The 22381-nt window shown below is 33.6% G+C and overlaps 2 protein-coding genes across 3 annotated transcripts; both read right to left on the reverse strand.

The window, feature by feature from the left end:
• Positions 1-2728: 2728 nt before the first annotated feature.
• Positions 2729-8877, reverse strand: HIP1 (HSP70-interacting protein 1). The gene is made up of 11 exons (XM_086455893.1): positions 8649-8877; positions 8507-8570; positions 8237-8398; positions 8065-8152; positions 7897-7977; positions 7719-7783; positions 6734-6874; positions 6155-6271; positions 5799-6068; positions 4646-4703; positions 2729-3098 (listed from the first exon to the last, which is right to left on the reverse strand). The coding sequence occupies exons 1-11, from the start codon at positions 8756-8758 to the stop codon at positions 3001-3003; spliced, it is 1254 nt and encodes a 417-aa protein (XP_086312019.1). The 5' UTR covers positions 8759-8877; the 3' UTR covers positions 2729-3000.
• A 3625-nt stretch (positions 8878-12502) lies between these two features.
• On the reverse strand, positions 12503-18192 carry LOC147393510 (non-specific lipid transfer protein GPI-anchored 7-like). 2 transcript variants are annotated; one of them, XR_015182205.1, is made up of 4 exons: positions 17735-18192; positions 15636-15674; positions 13984-15104; positions 12503-12868 (listed from the first exon to the last, which is right to left on the reverse strand). XR_015182205.1 is itself a non-coding variant. In XM_086456342.1 (3 exons), exons 1-3 carry the CDS (start codon positions 18048-18050, stop codon positions 12774-12776), a joined length of 450 nt encoding a protein of 149 aa, XP_086312468.1. In that variant the 5' UTR covers positions 18051-18187; the 3' UTR covers positions 12503-12773. The 2 variants fall into 2 exon arrangements, 1 of the variants encoding a protein (XP_086312468.1); XM_086456342.1 differs by lacking the exon at positions 13984-15104 and having other exon boundaries at positions 17735-18187.
• Between the last annotated feature and the right edge of the window lie 4189 nt (positions 18193-22381).

Here is a 22381-nt window from a genome sequence, read left to right on the forward strand (position 1 = left end):
ATGTAGGTTCCATGTAAGAATCACCTTGATTTTCAAAACAAGTGTTAGGTTGATCCCATTGATGTGGGAAACTCTTGAAAAAGTTTATTTTAACTTAAATAAGCAAGAAACATGCATGGAAGAGTGTTTTAATTGCAAGTACATGACATGTTTGAACCTAAATGCATGCAAATTTCAACAATCTCTATTTTCGACACATGGATAAAAATCATTATCAAAACTCAATCAAATCAACTTCAATCAGAGAGATTTTTTTTACTGGAATGAACTAGACGTCAAAGTGTTCCTATATAAAAAAAAAATATCAATCCATTTAGAGTCCTCGTTTGAGAGTTATAGCATTGGAAAGTTGTTATCCCCAACTTTCTGTCAGTACAGACACATGCCTCTTCGTTAGGTTAACCCACTGTTTTTACAATATAATCTCATTAATGCGAAAATATGTTATGTAGTGGAAATGAAGTATGAATGATGTTACTCATGAAAAAAAAAGATTTGACAAAGGTGAAAGGTAAGGTTGTCTCATAGAAGAGTCTCCTCTTATTTTATTGCCTTATGAATGCAAATTTTCACATAGTGAATTTTTATCTTACAAGGGAAAAGGTATCTATCTCTAGAAAGAGATCCCCAATATGCTCTTCTTGTCTTTAATGTATGAATTTTATGAAAAATTAATTCTAGATTTAGGATTCCCCTCCTCCATTCTCTTCCGATTCCATTGCTTTGAGGTCATCCTCAAACAAGATTTGACTAGTTGATATGGATGAAGTTGGGGGATGATTTGCATACAAATCTTCTAAAATATAAAAAGAAAAGGAGAGGATATATATGCCTAAAGTACATTACACTTTACCTTTGTTGTCTTTCTTCTTTTTTAAAGGCTTGAGAAAGGTTGATAGCTCAAGAGGGTGAGAAAATGAGATGGAATTTTTTTAGTATTTCTAAGCTAAGAAAATTGCTCTCCTCTAAGCCTTGGGACCCCCTCTATTTATAGACTCTTAAGAAGATCTTGGGGATATAAGGGTCCACACATTACACGTTGCACTTAATTTCCATCAAACCAAGAGTGTGGACTCAAAAATACCCTCTCACAACAAGATCTTGATGGTAATTTATCACTTTATGTCTCTTACCAATCAAGATCATTAAGGAGTGGGATGGTAAATGCCCATCAAGATTTTTCTAAAACTTCCTTTAGGATTTAAAAGTCTAATTGATAAATTCTCAATTTAACCTAAGACTCTTTTTTATTTATTTTTATTGGCATTAGAAAGTAAGTCTCTAATGGAGAAATCTAAAAGTGATAGGGTTAAAAGTGTAAAATCCTAACTTAAATGCATGGTTGGCTTTAATAATTAATAATAATAAAATGTAAAAACACCTTTGATACTTTAATTTGTTAATGAAAAATAAGTGGAAAAGAGAAAGTGAAAAGTATAAAGCGACCCCAAGCTTTGGAAAAAGTGTCTAGTGGAGATCATAAAATCTGGAGAAAATATCTTTGATCCAATGTAGTCTGCTAGACTTTGAGTCCGATATAGTTAATCAGACTTAAATTAGATTTTTTGTCCACTGATTTTTAAGTAACTTGATCTGAACTTTGTCCAAGGTTTGGACAATTTAGGGTGTCTATACCAGTGTTATAATGTTTTGTAATATTGAGATTATAATTTGAGCCAAAGCATTGTATTATTTGAAGAATGTGTTTTAATCTTTAATTGAAGTGTTATAAATAATGGAAGAAATTAAGGTATGATAAGTAAAAGTTGGGGTGCCAATAACAGCTCTCTAAATATTTGAGATAGTCATGTACTTATCTAATAATAATGACATATCCCTTTGATCTTCGACATGGTTGAGAGATTAATATTAATAAAAAATGACCTAAATATCCTCCTCTTCAATTGTCTTCACATTCAGGTAATTAAAGCTTCAAAACTTAAGAACAAAAATAATTAGAGGGAAAATAAAGGATGATCAGATATAAGCATAAAGTCTTTTTTTTTTTTTCCGAAAGGGTACATCAAGAGTCTTATAGATGAATTGAAGATGAAATGGAAAGTTTAAAACATTACTTACCCAAGTGGTGAAAGAGTCGGGCATTTAGGTTATTTCAATTAGTCTCTCAGAGAAGACCAAGGTCAAGAACATGCCATTAGTTTAAACAAAGAATAAGGGTAAATGAAATTTAGTGACCAAAATATAGTGATATTTCCAAGTCACCCAACACAAAAGCTTCAAGCAAATAATAATCCACTTTTCAGACTTGTTATATATATATATATATATATATATAACTCCTGTCCCAAAGTATTGAAGTAAAATAACAAATTTTCAATCGAAAAAAAATTCTTTAAAGATTATTTTTAAAATTGAAAATTTGTTAGAGAAAATATTGTTTGTATTTAATAACTATAAGCAAAATCACTAGACTAAAAAGATCAAAACTGAGATAGCCATTATTGGTAACCTATGTGGAGCACCATGTAGAAGACACTATCGGACCCATTCAGTCACGCCCACAACTACTAAGAGAATGCTGGATCAATGCTATCATACTATCTCCACCTGAGCATTCTGGTTTCTGTCATGTTCAACAACTCGTGAACGTTTCTAAGTCTCTCCCGCATTTTTTCTGACAGACATATTTGCCTCAAAACGAGATTTTAAAGTTAAAATTGTACAAGGAGGGTGAACCTCAGAACTCTCCTCATAGTAGTCAAGCAACTTGAACAAAGATTTCTCAAATTATCGATGTACTATACTTAATTAACAAGGTCCAGATATCATTTGAAGTGGTGAGTGACTAGAGATTTTTGGAAGACTAGTTTTACCCGAATTCATTTAACAAGTCTAAAACAAAAACAAAACAACACCTCAAAGCTGCTGCTATCAAGATCTCTTTAACAGATACAGCAATCATGTTCATCCACGACTTTTGGCTAAACCATGGAAGATCAAAACTCCCATGAGTAGAATCTCATTCTTGAATGTTGTTTATTATTTGGGTCCACCGAATTTGCTCATCATTTTCGCAATGATAGGAGCCACCTTAGGATTCCCTTGATGTTTTGCAATATTAGCAGGGTTCTTCATCACTGCAGCAGAATCACCAAATAAGAGGATTTATCAGGAATGTGAGAAGCCATGAGACCAGTATCACTGAACTATAGAAGATGCTTAAAAGAAACTAGGGAGGAAAAAGTCAGCTTATAGAAAAAAACAAATACAACAACCTACACAAAATTGATCATACAAAGCTATAATCTACCCTATAGCAGACTTTGGCTAGAGAATAGATTCTAGTTCTGAATGAAGTGGCCTCTACTAGAAAACTATTTTCAATTATGTTGCTTATGCTTCTTTACTGAAAGTCTTGAACAAAAGACATGCCAAGGTTGACTTATGATGACAACTGACAATTTAGTAAATTTTCTAAATTGCTCTGAGATTCCTAGGAAGACACTAAAGTGAATGATGTTGGTGACAGCTTGAAATAAGCCCATATGAGCATATGAAGGAATTCAATAGGGAATCCAAGAATCTGTTCTTGGAATCCAGTATTTCATTTGGTATTGAAATACTATCTAGAATATATATGTCCCAAGAGAAGAACCCAACTACTTTTATATATAGTGTAGCGACAGTCTAAGAATGATTTTGTACACACTGCAAACCAAATTAGAAAGTCCTTAATATTCTAGCCTTCTTGAATAGTTGAACCTTGAGATCAATGCTACAAAAGTGATATTGGAAGATGAATCTTTGGGATGGATTTAACGATGAATCAAGGTAGGACACCCTTGATTAAGGTAAGAAATAGAGATTAAGAAACTTATCTGTTATTAATGTTGTTAACCACATCAGTTGGATGTGAAGCAAACCAAAGGAAGTAGGGTAGTTTACAATAAGGAATCTACTTAGATACTGTATATTGTCCTTCTCTAAACCTAATTAATTTATCAACTTCAACTAGTACTAGGGGTGTCGATGGGTTGGTTCCGGTTTGATTCCTAGGAATATTAGAACCGTAACCACTATATTTTATCAGTTCTGGTTCCGATTTTAAAATAAGTGGAACCGGAACCGCTAAAAATCACAGGTACCCGTCGGTTCCGGTTCTCGAGAATCGAATGAGAAAAATTATTTCAAAATCACAGATACCCCTAACTAGTACTTTGCATTTGCTGATGGTCTGAAAATTTTAATCCCTTTATTCAGAGGATAATTAGAATAAGAATTCATCATCCAAAATTTTAAATGTGGCAGACCAAGGGAACAATATCCATGTAGGCTATCAACTGAAGTATGAGACCGGACATTATACACCAATGGCTAACAATGGAAACAGTGTGCACTTTGAGCACAGATTGGGAAAAATCTAATTATGATTGCTGGGTAAACTTAATTCAAATCTTAACTTTTGCAAAACAAGGGGACATCCTTTTTAAAAGATATTTTTTCACCTGATTCTTTGATTTCTATTACACATCCAGACTACTTTTAAGATAATTAAGCCCCTTCACTAAATATCTAACTTTCTCAATGACACATACAATGAACAGCAGTAAACAAAATTCTAATCGAATGATTGTGCAAAGCAAATGTAACAAGTTGAAAAGGAAACAAGGTGAACAAAGAATACCATCCTGGAGAGCAGCCATGACCTCTGGATCACTGAATGCAGCCATCAACTCAGGGTCCTGTTTCAAAAGCGAAAGAACAAGAAACAACACAATCATCAGTGACATTGCCATCTCACAGGTACAGACACGAATTGGGAATCAAAAATCTATATAATAAAAAACACAAAGGTGGGTCCCACTTTGCTATAGATCTGTGGGGGATAAACGTCCCCTCCAGGCTCTAGCTACAGTTATTGCCTTTCTTCTTCAACCCCTTCAACTTTATTGTCTTTCTTTTCGTCCCCCTTTTTCAATAATATCCCTCCAATTTTACTATCTTTCCTCTTTTACCCCTTTTTCAATAATACCCCTCTTACTTTACTATCTTTCCTCTTTTAATCCTTTAATCCCAAAGATTTTTAATAATACCCTCCAACTTTATTATTTTCCTCTTTTACCCCCAAACCCCAAAGAGGATGTTTGTGCCTTAGGCATGGGCAAACTGTTATCTATATAATAAAGAGTTGTCCTACGCTGCCTTCGTTGGATACTGTGTTCAACATTGAACTGAGGTAGCAGTACACAAATCACCACGGATTTCTTTCCTCGAGATACAAATAAAGAAATATACAGTTCTCTATGCCCTACCACATCATCTCAGTGTTGAACACAATGTCCAACGAAGGTAGTTCAGCATTTTGCTATAATAAACACAAAGGTAGACCAATCTGCTACATTATGGAGTAGAAAGATTGAGACAAAGGAGTGGGATCTACACAACCCCACTTCATTGGCTTTCCTTTCTCCCCCCTTTTTCAATAATACCCATCTAACTTTAGTCTATTTCCTCTTTTACCCCTTTAACCCCAAAGAGGATGCCCATGCCTAAATCTTTTTTTTTTTTTTTGCTAGATAAAAGAAATAATATTAAAAGGCCGGTTGAGATAATCAGCAAAAGAGAACAAGAAAAAAATAGGCAAACCTCCCTGAGTACCACCAACAAGCTAAGATTACAAACACTATCCCACCTAAGCATAGAATCTTTAAAGAATACCCCTTCAAACTCTAGTAAAGATTACATAGTACCCAGTAGACGGTTTGCACCCATAAAATATCTAGAGCATTCTCCAAGATAACCAAATCGACGTAAATTCAGACAAAACAAACGCTTACATTTAGAATTTTGCTCATATCAATCCCTCCAGGCATCCCCCCTGGCATACCACCAGGCATGCCCCCACCAGTGGAGGCTCCAGGAAAACCACCAGGCATGCCTCCAGGCATACCACCAGGCATGCCTCCAGGCATACCACCAGGCATACCACTAGGGAAGCCTCCAGGCATACCACCAGGGAAGCCACCTCCAGGAAAACCACCAGGCATGCCTCCAGGCCTTTTACTTGAAGATGACTGCTCTTTCTTTTTAGCCTTCTCATATGCAGCCTATAAGAAAGGTTTTTGTGATAATAAGTAATCATATAATAAACAATAAAGTGACTACATTACAAAGCTAATGTAACACCAAGTACTTGAGCTTCAGCTCGGCGACGTTGTCTCTCGCGCTCAGTCTTCCTATCTTCTTTCTCTTTACGCAAACGATCATACTTCCGACGGTGTTCTTCAATCTTGTGTGCGTTAGGTTCAACCTGTATGTCCATCAAGTTGAAGTGAGACAAAACAATAAATTTAAATGAGTTTCTCACTAGCCTTACTAAGTTAGTAAGGATTCCAACCTTACTAACAGTCCTTGGGCTTACCTTGTGGCATCCAAAAACCTGATTAGATGATTCGGGGTTGTAGAGGAAAAAAATTCTATGAACTTCCAAAAAAATTCCAAAAAAAAATATCTTTCACCGTTGAATTTTAATTTTTAATTTCGGAGATAGGTGGAAGTTCAGTAGCCATCCATGTTCAAAACCTTGGATCAAGGGCAAAAGAAATTGTTCCTTTTGTTTTTTCTTCCGGGGGGGGGGGGGGGGTCTGAATTTTTCCATGAAATCTAGAGGACCGTTAGTAAGGATTAAAATCTTACTATGATAGTAAGGAAAGTGGTTTTCAATTTAAATCATGAACAACTAACATATGATACGAGGAAGAGGAAACATTACCTTTTTTAGTACAGCATGGATCTCCTCATCGTAATCTATCTTCGATGCAACATGGAGATCCTTGGCAGCCTCTTCCCATTGACCAAGCATTGCTCGGGCTATGCCTCGAGACTTATATCCTTTTGCAGAATCTGGGTTAATCTGGCATAATAAAATATTATGTTTAAGAAAAAAAAAAAGAGTTGCACACCCACAACCACAACACAAAGAACCAATGTGCAAAATGACCCTGACTAACAAACATTATCCAAAGATGTATCATAACATGTAATAGTTGGGCATTTATGGATGCATTCATCTAGTGGTCACAAATGCATGCATCATATACATTTTGTACATGTGTGTTTGTGTATGAGCAAATTTTGCAAAACAAACAATCCTTAGACCACAAATTTTTGCAACTTATCAACCAGCAGACATAAAAACTCAAAAGCACTTGCATGAATGGTGCAAACTTAATTTTTCATGGTCACAAAATTCTCCGCATTTTTCAAAAAAATGGTAATATCCCCAAAATAAGGAACTAGCCGACTAAATCGGCGAATTGACAAATCAATCGATAAACAGGGGCGGATTTAAAGTGGGGGCGATGGGGGCACTGGCCCCCACAAGAAATTTCAACCTCTATAAGGATTTCAAAGTTATTGTGACAGATAACAGCAGTGGATGAAAACATCCGCCGCTATTGCCCCCATAATCTCCACCCCCACATAAAATTTTCACCCTCAAAATTTTATATTCTATAACATTTAAATCTTGAGAACAAGATAGGGTATTTTTTTTTTCTTTTAAGAAGTTTGAAGACGATGGGTTTTGGTACTATATATTCCATGGAATTTTTTCCTTCTTTTTTTTTTTTTTATACAAATTAACTGTTCAGAATAGTTACCTGTTCCGAATTTGGTTAATATATTAATTGTTCATGCTTAATATCAAATACATAAAACACAAAGTAGATAACGAGATACGCCAAAAAAAAAAATACCTCTAGGGCTGCACTGGCGTCCCGAATAGCAGCATTTGGCTTCTTCATTTTGATGTACACACTAGCTGCACAAACATCGAGTGAACAAAGAAACATAAAATTCAACAAAAATCCAAATCACGTAAGCAATCAAATAATCCCAACTAAAAACCCTATGAACTCATAAGTCAAATCTTACCTCTGGTCCCATACATGATGGCTGATGTTGGATTAAGCAAAATCGCCTCCGTAAGATACTCAATCGCTTCCTCCAGTTTACCTAATTAACACAAAGACCATTAAATTCCACACAAAAAAAGCAGCACAAATCACAATCAATCTAATGTAGAACAAATCCATAATATACCTTCTGAAATCGCTTCCATCGCTTGTCCCTTTGCAGATTGAGAAGCATCACGGCTTTCTTCCGTAACCTCAATCGAAGCATCTCCCATCTGCATTAAAACCCCTAAATCATAAAATCCCCATTTAAGATTAACTGATTCAAGAACAAAATGAAACTTATTTTGATTTTTAACCTTCTGTGGAGGATCGTTATCTGGTTCGACGACATCTCCCTCAAGTTCGATATCCGATTCGATGATCTCATCACTCTCGTATCCTTGATCTTGTGGTGGTTGAGAATCATCATCTTCTACGTCCAATACGTCATCGTCACTATCGTCCACCTCTTCGTTTTTCTGCCATTTGATTCCCGAAACAAATTAAGTAAAATACATCCGAGTACACAGAATCATAGATCACAGAAACAAACTTTTAGGGTTTAGAGAGAGAGAGAAAGAGAGTACCGAGTTATGAGTCCGAGGTGACTCGCCAGCCTTGTAAGCTGAAGGAGGAAGCTTAGCACCGAGACTGTAAAAATAAATAAATAAATTCGTTAAAATGAGAGAGAAAGCGTATGATGAGATGTGGTTCGTCCGATTAAATTACCTTTCGAGGTAATCTCTGAAGAAGGAGAGAGAAGGATCAGTGAGAATGGAGGGATTAGATTTGCACTGGTCGACGAAGATCTTCAACTGGTTCAGTTTCGCTGCATCCATCGTGTATCGTGATTTGAAGTGAAGAGTGTGAGTTTAGAGAGGCTTTGGTCTCAGTGTTTAAGAGTTTTGTTTCTCTTGTTTCTGATAGATGGAGAAAGTGAACTTGGACGGAGTGTGATAGGTGACCTGGCCAGGTTCTTCTAGTAGCTTCTTCTCTAACAAGATAGGGATCATCGACATCTTTCTTTTTTTTTAATACATGCCCCTCTACATTATTAAATATTAGAGATGCACCCCTGTGTTGTAAAACTGGTACATACCTTGACCAAAATTTTGTCCAAGAGACTAAATATAAAATGACCTAAATGCCATAGTAACTTTGTCGTTTAAGGCGATTTCAAAGCAAAGCACTAACTGACTAGCTAGTTTGAAGGTCCAGTAAGGTTAGTAACGAAACAAAAGCAGAAGTTGTTGCTCGTCATGTAAATTTGTCTCTTTTGCTTCAATGGTTGGAAGGAACTCAAAAGTCATAAAGAAGGAAAGTCAGACTCTCAGTTTGAGAAATTCTTAATTTTTTTTTCAGAAATTATATATCTTCATGTTGTTAACCTCTAAAGGTGACTTATTATTTAATCTCATAAATCCATCGTCATCGATGTATTGTAGAAAATTCTTGATTTTTCTGCTCAAAAATCTTATCTTATATTCCTGAGATTTAAAGTTTGTAGAAGATGGAATATTATGATAGAAAAATGAAAGTAAAAAAAAAAATAATACTCATCCTCAGAGTATGAGTTTTAAGAGTAAACTATTATTAACATATCCAATCTCTTCTTCAATTCAACATCTTCAATGTCTTGTAAAAACTCTTAATTTTTTTAATCAGAATTTCATTGATCTTTTATTTCTTCAAAAATCCTACTTGATGTTGAGGTTTGAAAGTTGAAGGACAGAGAATCTCAAGCTTGATAAAGTGGATAAAAATCTCTAACCTAATATTGAAGATAATTGATTTTAGAGGAAAATTTAAGTAGATATTGAAGATGAGTGCATTTAAGTAATTTGTGTTAATTTTTCAAACAAGACAAGTCAAGGGAGGCATGACATCAATTTAACCTAGATGTAAAGGGGCATGTCTAAATCACCCTTCTTTCTCTTTCTTTTCTTTTTTTCTTTTTTTCTTATTTATATATATATATATATATATATATATATATATATATATATATATATATATATATATATATATATATATATATATATATATATTTTGTCTTCTTTCTTGCTTTGAATTTCATTTTAATAAACTATAGTCTCTTTGATTTATGGGATGAAAGCATCCCAATGTCTCATAGAGAATGATCTAATAAACAAGATTGCCCTATATATTTTTCCAAACCTTAGATGGATATATTTAAGAGGATTGACATCCATTGACTCATGAAATCGCAAAAATTAAAATATGAAATATGTCGGGTGAGATTTATCTTAAAAATATATGTTCTAACCCTCGACATTTGTTGGTTTATCCCAATCATTAGATTTCATGTTTCTTGGATCATTTGATCTCTGTCAATTCAAATTATTATATCCACTAATGTACTACGATCATGATAATAGTAATTATAGATGTATATCATTGCGGTCACTCACTGGTTTCTAGATATTGTATTTGTGAACAACTTGGGATTCAAAACCCTAACATATCACCTTTCAATACTATTATTCACCTCTTTTCTTATAATGATGTTTTTTCCCAATCGTGTGGAAGCGTAATGGTTAAGTCTTGAAGCATATTTTCAAGAGTTCTCATTTAAGAAAGAATAATACTAAAAGGACTCAAAAAAAAAAAAAAGATACTCACATACACTCAACTGATGTGAAATGTGCTCAGAAATATACTTTTTTTTTTAATTATGTTTTTCTTATGCCCCCTTTGACATATGCCCCCATCACAGAATCATAAATCATTTGGTTCGGGATAGGCAGAACCATAAATCTTTTCTTTTGTATCCCAAGACAAATTATGGTTCTGTGATGAGGGCGTATGGGGGCATATGTCAGAAGGGGGGTGTCAAATTATCACAACTTTTTTTTTCCTTAATTACTATTCCCAATCATGTTGATAAAATAGGCATTGAGATTAACTGTAGGAATTATTTGAGAGCTGCTATTGGCACACCAACTTTTACTTACTACGCCCCCAATTTCTTGATTTATTTGTCACATACCAATTAAATATTAAAACACACCATTCAAACATTACAATGGTTTAGTTCAAATTATTATCTCAACATTTCAAAATATTTTAACTCTCGTTCAAACAATTTAGTAGTAGTTTACAATTACGATTAGGCTCACATAAAATCTTAAACCCAAAGAATAGAAATCTAGCACCGAAAAAAAAAAAAAATGAGAGTTTTTCTATTGGCACCCCAACTTTTATTTATTCTCAATTATTTCTTTATTTTCTTTTTTTTTAATCGGGGTGTAATACGTAAAAGTTGGGGTGCCAATAACAGTTCTCAATTATTTTTAGGACATTGAGGATTCGATTGAAATGAGGCTTGAGTTTGCACATGCCACATACAAATTATTTATATAATCTACTTAGTTTTCTTTTTGTTAGCCGAGGGAGTATTCCCACCATTGGTGAGACTAATCTACCTGGGCGGCACGCAACATCCAACACCTTGTCACGTGTTACAACATTTAAGTAGCCACGTTTCTGTTTAAGCAGGCATGTTTCTGTTGAGGGGCATGTAGATATTCGGAGACACGACCTGAGGAGCAATCCCTGTCACGTGTTACTTAGTTTTGCTTCTAACTTATTAGGTTTTAATATTTCAAAATGGATTCTATAAGGTTATGTCCACTTCTTTCATATCTAAATCAGATAATGCCAATTTCATTTTCAATCTCTACTAATTTCATTTTCTCTTCCCTTCATCATTCCTATCTCGTGAGAAGCATTTGATGAAATGTAATGCAACCGACACCCAAAATAAATAAATAAATGTTAAAGTGGGTAAGGCCGTTAGGGAGAAAAAGAGCTTGGTAAGGTGGCATGGACTGTAACTTAGACTAGTCCAAACCCACCAGGCCTAAGGTGAGCCCAAGCCCACCCCTCGGGTGTCGATTTGGATTGATTTTTGGACTTTATAAAAATATTAAATTTATGTAAACATTTCGAAGTTGTTTGATCATTTAAATATTATTTTCATCAAAACAGGGCTCAATCCACTATTTTGTTGTTTTTTTTTTTTCAAATCTTAATGTAAAATCATACATCAAATTATATTAATATAAACATATACAATATAATAGTGGATCGAGTTGGCACTCTAAATCCTGCCCCAACCAGGATTTAATGACTAATATATATATATTTTGAGCCCAACCTACTTTTGCAAGCTCAAGATAGAAGTCATAAACCTCAACTTTTGCCCGGGTTGGATTAACAGGCAACAAGGCCCAATCGACAGCCCATATGATACATCCAGTTTCTACCTAAATCAAGTCAATGGACCTTTCATTTTTGTTGATATCTGAAAAAAGAAAAAGGAGGAAAAAAAAACATGAAAGGGAGGCTATGCTGATGCCCTGGCATGTTTCTAACATCACAAATGGACATTCAAATCCAACAGCAAGACATCATAAATAAAGCTGACTTTGGTCACATGGATCATGATGGAACATTTCATAAAGAGAAGTTTCGGATGACTCGATGGATTTGGGCTTATAGGCTAGATCGATGCTCTGATTTAAACAAACAAAACATTCATGAAAATAAACTACTAAAAATAAAGAAACCCAAAATAATCAAATATTAAACTGAAGGTCTGTAGTTTGATAATGCGTGGGGGCAATTTTAATCTTTACGGTGTAAAACCCATAGCTCGGTTGGTTTGGGACATTGCAAAACAACTTCGAGGTCTTGGGTTCAAGTCTAGCTTACCCATAAAAAAGAAATCAAATGTGAGATTTGACACACGAAACCTGAATAGGGATAACAAAATGATCTTATATGCTCTAAAGAGTTGAAATGGAACTAAAGCATACAAGAAAACCCTAACTAACAAGCTATTATAGATGCCCAGAATAAGAGAAAACTTGATATTGCCTTCCACGCCATTTTGCTCAGTCCATTGCCATCGCTTGTAGGTCCTCCTGTATAATTCATCATGTTAGGCGAACAAATGGCTAAAGGGTAAGATTTTATTTACCGTAAGCTATAGCATAGATGTCATATATAATGAATCATACTTTGATACCAAAATGGATGAATCGAACATTAGGATAATCTCTTCTACTTTAATGTGGGAGAGAAAAAAACATGTAAAAGAATGAAAAAAAAAAAAGGCATTCTTGGATAGCTTGCCATTATTTGTTCCAATTCATGTTTGATTCAGTTGCAAAATCCATAGAATCTGATTCTATTATGTACCATCTATTCCAATTTCCAGTTATTATAATTCCTTCAATAGTATAGGCAAAGTCAAGAAAGGGATAATCAGTTCCAGTTTTAATAAGATTTTTAACTAAAATAACTTTATTAATGTAACAATGTTTGTTACCACATTTAGAATTTTAATTTTTTTTTCCTTAAATTTCAGGGATCTCATGTCAAGTCTATTATAATCAGCAAGGTTGAGTATTGTATAACAAAATCCATATCAATTAAATATTTTAAATTACAAAAGCACCTCTGCATCTTACCTCTATATCCCAATCTAGCATATATTTATCTCAGGCGATCCATTGACTCATGAAGATGCATGAAATCGTGACTATTAAAATGTGAAATCCAACTGTTCAACGGGTTGTATTTTTTTCATCCATCACCAAAATGGCCTTATCTCTTAACATAACACAAACCTTACGTCTATATTTTTTTTTTAAAAACAAGAGATAGAGAAGCTCTTTCATTCTCTCACTCCCTCTAATTTAGGATTTTTCTAAAAACTACCTCTCTCTCTCTCTCTCTCACACACACCCCCCCCCCCCCCTCTCTAATATAAAGCCTCTATTTCCTCTCTTCCTTCTCCCACTTTGAATCTATTAAACCGGTTGTGACTAGATCCCAAGCCACGCATGGAAAACCGGCTATCGAAATTAATCCCTTCCAACAAACAAACTCCAAAAATGTGCGTAGAGAAAGAAAACACAACCACAACACAAGAATTACGTGGTTCACCCACAACGGAGTTACATCCACGGGCAAACCGGCAATTAAAAATCTACTAATCAAGGAAGAAATTACAACAATGAAGGTTTACACTTACCCCCAATACTCCGGTGAAGCCCACCAAATCTCTACACCCAACTCTAGTAAGATCCCAAACAAGAAATCTCGATCCAACTCCTTTTATCACAAACCCGTGACAATAATTGGAAGATCACTCTCAAGAACTTTGAGCTTCTAGGTTTTACAAGAGAAGAAAAATACACATAGAAACTCAATGCTTTCTCACACTCTCAACAAAAGAGAAAAACTCAATTAGAGAGAGAAAAAAAAAACCTTTTTATGGAAATAACAACCATCTAGGAACCCTCTTTTGTTTCTTATAAGCTAATGAAATGACATTACCCAAAATACCCTTGAAAAAATACCCATTAATCTTAAGAAACAAAAGATGGTGATTTTATATCACCAAAACTCAACGAAACCCATTAAATTCTTTCCTTTCTCACCATTTACAACTAGTATAGTTTCGACGAATCAATCTGTATCATCAATCAATGGTGTCGAGTCTATGACCAACAATATGCCTATAAGATTCATTGAAGCTAATGTCATATGTGATTCACATTTTGTTTTTTTTTCTTTCACTCTTATGCATTATATTATTACACATGTAAAAGAAATCCAAGTCTTCGTGCTATAATGGTCATTTAATAAAGAGGATTCTTACTTGAAGGCTACTAGTGTTTTGAGGGCTTGTCATTTCCACCTCAAAAATCTTGATTGATTCTTGCCAATTTATTTGATCTAAAGAGATATTCATCGTTACTCTTTAGAATTTTGCTAGATTTGATCAATTAGGATTTCCTAAGGAAAGAAAGGATGGTCACATGTTCAAGCATCATCGAGATCTAAAAAGATATAATTCTTTCTGAAGGTATTAAAGGAATTAATAAAAAATAAGGGTGATTTAGACACGTACCACTCCACATTTTGGTGAATATTTGAGATACAAGGTGTTTTCAAACTGATGAGATAACCCTTAAGTAAGCTCATTCTAGTCTAAAAGACTTAACATAAAATGATTTAAATACCCTCATCTTCAACCTTTAGCCAAAAACCCTTGATTTTTCACCACAAATAAGTGATCTTGAACCTCTTGGGTCAATGTTTTTGCACTGGTCTTTAGCCTTAAGATTCTACGTCCTTCACCCTTCAACACTAAAACATCAAGAATAAGATATAATTTTTTAGGTAGAAAATCAAGGGTTCTCTACAAGATGTTGAAATTTTTTTACCCTAGATGTTGAAGGGGACATATTTTGGGAGAAAAATCAAGAGTTTTAGGCTAGTGGTTGAAGAGGAGAGCACTTAGGTCATTTTCAGGTAGCCTTCTCGTGTATATCATGGTCAAAGGGTATATGTCATCTAGTTTGAAAACACGGGTATCCCAAATGATAATCAAATAAAAAAAAAAATAATAATAATAATAATACCATTACAGTTAACAGTTAAATAAAATAATTTTCCAAATGAAGATTATATTAATAACAATTAAAAGTCTATTTTGCCCATTTAATTGAATAGAAACAAGAGATTTAATGGTGAAACAGGAGGGGGATAAAAGCAAGTGCGACTTAATGAGTAATTATAGTAGAGATATTTCTTTAGTAAAAAATCCATGTAAGCTAAAAATGTGATTTCTAACTTCTAAGTAACAAATGAAACTAAAAGAGAGAGTAAATTAAATACCTGGAGGAGGAACAGAGGCGACTGGAGCTACGGGCGAAGCTGAACCAAACCAAAAATAAAAGAGGGAGCTTTAGAACAAAAATACTAGATTACCCACTCCTTTCTATGAAAATAATCACCATTACCCATCATTTATACAATTTTAGCATTTAAAAGTAAAGTACAAAACAATCCGTGAAACAAGCCCCAAACTCAACTAAGTCTAAGCAGTTTTTCAAAATAAAAAATAAAAAAAATAGAGTCCCCTAACCTTACCAAGTTAGTAAGGATTTCACCTTACTAAGGGTCGTTGGGCTCGCCTCTTGGCATCCAAAAACATGATCCAATGCTTCAGGGTTATAGAAGACGAAATTCTATGAATTTTGGAAGAAAAATAAATTCAAAAAAAGGGGTTGTTCTTCACTGTTGAATTTCCTTTTTAAGTTTGGGAGTTTTGTGGAAGTTCGATGGTTGTCCATTTTCAAAACCTTGATCTAGTTCAAAAAATGTTTTTTTTTTATCTGAGTTTCTCGATGAAACTAAGTGTTTTGTTGTTGGATTTTCAGTGTGGTAATCCATTTGAACAAAACAACCCTCAGTAAGGCTTAAAATCTTATTATTTTTTATTTTTACTTTGCTTATCGTGGGAATCCCCACGCTTCGGGTGAGACTAATCCCACGATCACATGCATCACCCCCTCGAAAAGTCCTACGTGCAACTGGTTGAATCGTGTCAACCGGACCTTGGAGGGTGATGCCAAGGAATTCATTGCTTCGTGGGGTTTTTAACACTTGACCTATCCTTCGTGAGGAGCTTATCGAGGCTTGGCTTGCCACTAGGCCAAGCCTTTGGGTAGGAACTCAAAAGGAGTCGGGCCGGATATGTGTATATACATATTTAGTTATCCAGGTCAAGATCCAAATCCTACTAGTTCAAACCATATCCGAATCTTTTTTTCTATCATTAAACTCATATCCGGATCTGACCCAACCGAATTAATTGATTCGGATCAGATAATTTCAATTTCAAACCATTTTAAGGAAAATTGCTAAAGGTGTAGTCAAAAGATGACTTGAACTCAAGACCTCTCCCTTCTTTAAAAGAGACCTTGACCACCACACCCAACACTTATTGATTGATGAAAAATAGCTTTAAAAATATAATATACTAAGTAATATATCATTCGGATATATGGATGGATCCATATCCCACCCATATCCAACTCAAGTCAAAGGACATCAATCATATCTAACCCATATTTTAATTCAGATATACTTGAAAGAACCAAACCCGCTAAAATCGGATTCGAATCACTCAGATTTCGGATAAAATTCGGTCCATTTTAGTGAAACCCTTTCCTTACAATGATAGTAAGGAAAGGGTTTCACTAAAAATAAATAAAGACATTTTATTGCCTCACCAACATTTACTAAGAGCACCCCAATCGAGTAGTAAACAGAATCTTACATGGAAAAGAGTCGTCTTATTATTAAAATCGAAGGCTGAATACGATGAGAAAATGGCATTTGGGTCAATTTATTTTAGTCTTTCATAGAAGACCACAATCAACGAATATGCCATCCAAAAAAAGGCGATTTAGAAATACCCATCCAGAGTTTGATCATTATTAGAGAAACCCTAGCCCAGGATTTGAAAGAGACAATTACGTCAAATGACATAAATGTCCTTGTCTTCAAGTAGAAAACCCTTATTTTTCTATCAAAACTCAACCCTTCTAACTTTTTTTTTCCCCAAAAATCTCATCTTGTTCGTGAGATTTGAAGGTTAAGGAAATAGAATCTAAAGAATTGAAGAAGAATTAAGCCGAAAAATCCATCATCTTCAATTTCATGTACAAACCCTTATTTTTTTCGACACAAAAATCCATCCTTATAAATTTTCAAAAATTATATCCTCCTCTTGAGGTTTGAAAATTGAAGAAGATACAATAGTAACATAGAAGATGACTGGTTTTGGGAGATGAGTACATTTAGGTCATTCATACAAGTCTCATAGAAAAACACCACCTGAATCAAACTCGTTCAAGAGAACCAAGTTCTCCAAAATTGAGGGGGGAAAAAAAGAGGGATTTTTCAGATTTCAGAGCTAAAAAACACACCTTTTTTATTGCAAGGGCTAACATCAGATGAGACGCCACAGTACTTGGGGAGCTCTAGGGCTTGGGTGATATTGACGCCTAAAGATTTTAATATGCCTGGATTTGCGTAGAGTTTGCAGAGGCAATCGAGCTGCTTCTGTACAGTTTCTCTCAGTGGTTGGCAACATGACTCGGGCGGTTTCGTTGAGTTTAGGTAATCCGCGCAAGGAACCAGTTTCGCTGCGCAGTCTTGCGTCTGTGCTATTGTTTCCATCGCCATTAAAATGCCCACAACCGCCATTAATAACACCACTGTGAGGCTCTTTGAACACTCCATCTCTCTCTCTCTGTACTGAAGTCCGTGTGTGAGTGAGATTTTATAGATTTTGAGACTTGAAACGAGAGGGTGTGCTTTAATTTTGGGATTTTCTGCCGTAATACGACGTTCACAGAGGTAGCGTTTGTTAAACCCAAACAAATAAATGCTGAAACTCATAACTTCTAGATTTTAATGTTGAAAAAGTTGTTTGATACAAATTTTGAAAAAGTTGTTTGATACAAATTACTGAAATTAGTAAATTATCTGTTTTAACCTTATAATCATAGTATACATTATTTATATGTTTCAAATGCTTATTTCTTCTCAAATATAATAAAATATATTATTTTTTATAAAATTCAAATATAATTAATTTTTAAATAATAAGTAATATTCAAATTTTTAATTTTTAAATAATAATTTTTATTTTTAAAATCCTACAAATTTCAAATTAAAAACAATAATGTCATACAAGTCATCAAAATTTGAAATCGACATTGAAAAAACTTAATTTTGAATGAATAATTTTCAATAGAAATGAAAGATGTGTAATTATAAAAGCATCCCACAAATTAATAAGGACAATCCACACCATGACCTTTATTTATTTATTTTTTGTCTTATATGAGTTAAAGATTTTGGAATGAGCTAATTTTTTGTGAAAATGATCTATATGGTCTAAAAATCAACCCATTCCGAAACTTCTAACCACATCAAAACTGATTTATAAAAAAATCAAAAAAAAAAAAATGATTTTACGATTCTTAAACTTATTTTAATGGGGTTAGAAGTTTTAGGATGGGCTGATTTTTTGTGAGATGATCTCCTCATTGTAGAGATCATCCTCACCAAAAATCAACTCATTTTGAAACTTTTAACTTATATAAAACAATACAATTCGACCATGGTGTGGGTTTGTTAATTTGTGGGGTACTTATATAATTATACATAGGATATAAGAGGTAATATCCTTTTAAGTATAAAAGCATACTCTTGTCTGTGCCAAAAAAGAGAAGTGCTTACCGCTTCAGTGCAAAATTTAAGCATAAAAATAGTGTTGAATTTTTTCCACTTATTTTCAGCTATAAGCGCTGAAAATATGAAGTAAACAAACGCGATAATTTAACAAAAAGTGTTGTATTTCTTTTTTCCAGCACAAAGTACTAAAAAATAGTGCAAACCAACACAGCCTGAGTATCCAACAAACAGTGGGGAGGAAGAGAAACAGTATTGGATTTTCGTTATATATTATATAATGAATTTAAATGTTAAATAAGATTTATTATGCAATATATGCTCTTTTTTCACATACTATAAGATGGGGTCATCAAGATACATTAAAAAATCATCTATGGTTCTTACACATTTTCACAGTGCAAGCTTGAAGTCACTTCAGTCTTATTCTATTATTTAAGATGTCTAGACTATTATAAAGGAAGATATATTTTCTTTCTACCTTTAATTGTCTCAAAATCTCTATCATTGATTACATTTTTCATAATGTTAACATTGAATATGAATCATTACACAAATTTAAGAATAAGATGGGGATGAATAGATTGCGTGGATGACATGGAAAGGAATGGAAATGAGATGTGGTATGTCTATAAATGCAAATATATTATCTTTCATTAGTATTTTTTATTTATTTTATATATGCAATTGTTATTAATAGGAGAGAGTGATTTTTGACATCGACATTGGAGTTTCTTTGGTTTATACCACACTGGTCTTCATAAGGAGTTGATGTGCTATGGATCTTGATCTCTAATTGTTGGAAAACACTTACATTTCTAAAATATATTTAGAGTATGTTTGGATAAAAAGTAGAAAGTAATTAAGAATAAATAACTTTTAGAAAGTTAAAAATAATTCCCTTCTGTTTTTTAAAAGTAATTTTTTAAAATGAATCAAAACAAACTTTATAACTTTTTTACTTTTAAAAGATAAAAAGTTATTTTTTTGTGTGTGTCCAAATGGGCTCTTAAAATCATCATAAATCTATTTCAACACATTGTATTGGCATATAAGATCACCTATAACCATTTGTTTAGAGGGAACAAATCCTTTGTGGAATTGTTTTCGTACAGTTTTCCCTATAGTGATCTTTATACATTCTTGATAAAAGTCACCTTGAAAATCAGTAACACCTAAATCCTTTAATTTGGAGAGGACAAATCAGATTTGAAAAAAAAATGAATATTGCCAAAGTGACCTCAAGATTGGACCTCCCATCGCACACTCTAGCATTAAAGTGTATGGGAACTATAGAAGTTTTTCTTTGAGATACGAGTGAAAAGGCATATATGGTTTCTATCCATTTTCATGTCAATATGTGTAATATGAGGTCTAATTTTGAGGTTACTCTAGCACGACTCAAAAAAATATTTTTAAAATCACGTTCCAAGGTTTTTAAACACAAACAGTCACGATACTCTTAAATTTAAATTGTGTGAATTGTTGGGTATTTTGGGAAATTCTATGTGTGAACTAAAAGATTTGATAAAGGAAATTTTTAGGATTTTATGGTTCGAATCAGATTCGATCTCTTTTAAATAAATAGTCCCCCCTACTAGTTAGAACCATAGTTCACAAAAAATCAATGATCAAATGCCTTCAAGATACAGAGAAGTCTACACTCAAATTATTAAATTGGAATATATACAATCCGATTTAATCTAGAACACTCGAATAAATTAGAACTGAAGATGTCAAGTACTTAAGCTTAGAAAAAGTAAAACACATAAATTTTCAATGAAAAATTTTGATTTTTTGTTGGTTTTTTATAGTCATTTTTATGTTTGTTGACCAAGAGCTATGATTTAATGTCTCTTGGTTTAAGAGCCGTTGGATTGTGTCTGATATCAGATCTAACGATCTAGATCACTCCCTATCGAAGGTATGTGTCTCATGCCTTTTAATCAACACCTATTAGTTGAATCTATGTGATCTAATAATGGTTCTGATCGCATTTGATTGGTTGTCACTCGATTTGACGAATCCGATCATCTCTAATCAATACCAATCATGAATCAACACATCTGATTGATTCTGACCGGATACTAACTTGATCCAACGCACTCGATCATTTTCAATCATATACTATTTTGATTCATCGTGCAATGTAGATTACACCCAATCTATCACACGTGAGGGATCAACCACAACCGTTGGATGCTTTTATATCCCAAAAACTTTAAGTGCAAAGTGCACATTAAAGTGCTTCAAACGCCTAATCATCCTTTTACAAGACGCACGTGCGCAGGTGGTGCTTTGAAAGCACCGGATTAAAACATTAAAGGTGTGATACAAATACAACTAATTATATTGACTCTTTTTTATAAGATATTCCCCCCCTCCCCCTCCCCTCCTCTTTACTTGTGAGTGATGTGGAACTAGACCATACACACACAAAATTTCAAAATCTAACTTATGAAAATCAGAAAATTAAATCACCAAATTTGAATTTTATTTTGAAAATATTTAACATAAATTTTATGTTTTATTGACAATGAGATATCCCAACTTTCAAAAAGTAGCACAAAGAATCGGACAGGAAAAAAAGTACTATAAATGACCCACTCCCTTCTTATACCATTTCAAAACTATTCATACTTCCAAAATTTTATGATCAATAGATGAGATAAAAAATCTCCAAACTATTAACGAAACCATAACACATACATCTTAAACTCACCTATTAGATGGTGGGGAAAGAATCTATTGGGTTTTTTTGTCCAATGCTTCTTTGAAAGCTATATTAACCAATTGACTCCCGAGAAAACTACAATCCAATGACTATAAAGTCCATGGAGCAATTTCTTGACTTCAAAAGTTTGTAACATGTGACCATCCCAGCAAATCTTTGATTTGAAATCTATAGTGAAAAATAACAATATATGCATTTTCCAATTAAGTACGTATTATGATAAATTGTATCATTACATCGACATGTAGTCACCATGTAAAAATGATTATAAATAAAACTTCAAAGCAAACACATGTTGATGTTTCCAAATGCAATATAAAAAAGATGCCTTTCAATGCAAAAAAAAAAAAAAAAGGAAGGAAATTAGGAAAACCATTTAAGTGCAATAAAATGAAGTAATGTATGAAATTTTCGACAAATGAAATCCTTATATGTTAAAATTTCCAATAATTTGATCGTCAAAATGCAAATACAAATATCATCAAATCATACATCAACAACTAGATTTCACAACTAATTCGGAGATAAGGAAGATTGAAGTTGTAAAAATTGACACTCGCATACCATCAATTGACTTCAAGGTTTTTTTTTTTTTTAATATAAGGAAAATCAACGGATGAAAATTCATCAGTCAAGGTGA

This window comes from Akebia trifoliata, chromosome 10 (assembly GCF_017979445.1).
Source record: "Akebia trifoliata isolate Shusen 1 chromosome 10, ASM1797944v1, whole genome shotgun sequence".
Taxonomy (NCBI): Eukaryota; Viridiplantae; Streptophyta; class Magnoliopsida; order Ranunculales; family Lardizabalaceae; genus Akebia; species Akebia trifoliata.

What these genes read in the sequence shown, in the direction of transcription:
- HIP1 (XM_086455893.1), bottom strand. Translation starts at nt 8,758, where the DNA reads ATGGATGCAGCGAAACTGAACCAGTTGAAGATCTTCGTCGACCAGTGC. An exon ending in ATAACGATCCTCCACAGAAG is followed by an intron (nt 8,153 to 8,236) that starts GTTAAAAATCAA and finishes GTTTTAATGCAG; the next exon opens with ATGGGAGATGCTTCGATTGA. An exon ending in TCCATGCTGTACTAAAAAAG is followed by an intron (nt 6,272 to 6,733) that starts GTAATGTTTCCT and finishes ATGGACATACAG; the next exon opens with GTTGAACCTAACGCACACAA.
- LOC147393510 (XM_086456342.1), bottom strand. Translation starts at nt 18,050, where the DNA reads ATGGAGTGTTCAAAGAGCCTCACAGTGGTGTTATTAATGGCGGTTGTG. An exon ending in TAGCCCTTGCAATAAAAAAG is followed by an intron (nt 15,675 to 17,734) that starts GTGTGTTTTTTA and finishes GGTTTGGTTCAG; the next exon opens with CTTCGCCCGTAGCTCCAGTC. An exon ending in CGCCTCTGTTCCTCCTCCAG is followed by an intron (nt 12,869 to 15,635) that starts GTATTTAATTTA and finishes TGAATTATACAG; the next exon opens with GAGGACCTACAAGCGATGGC.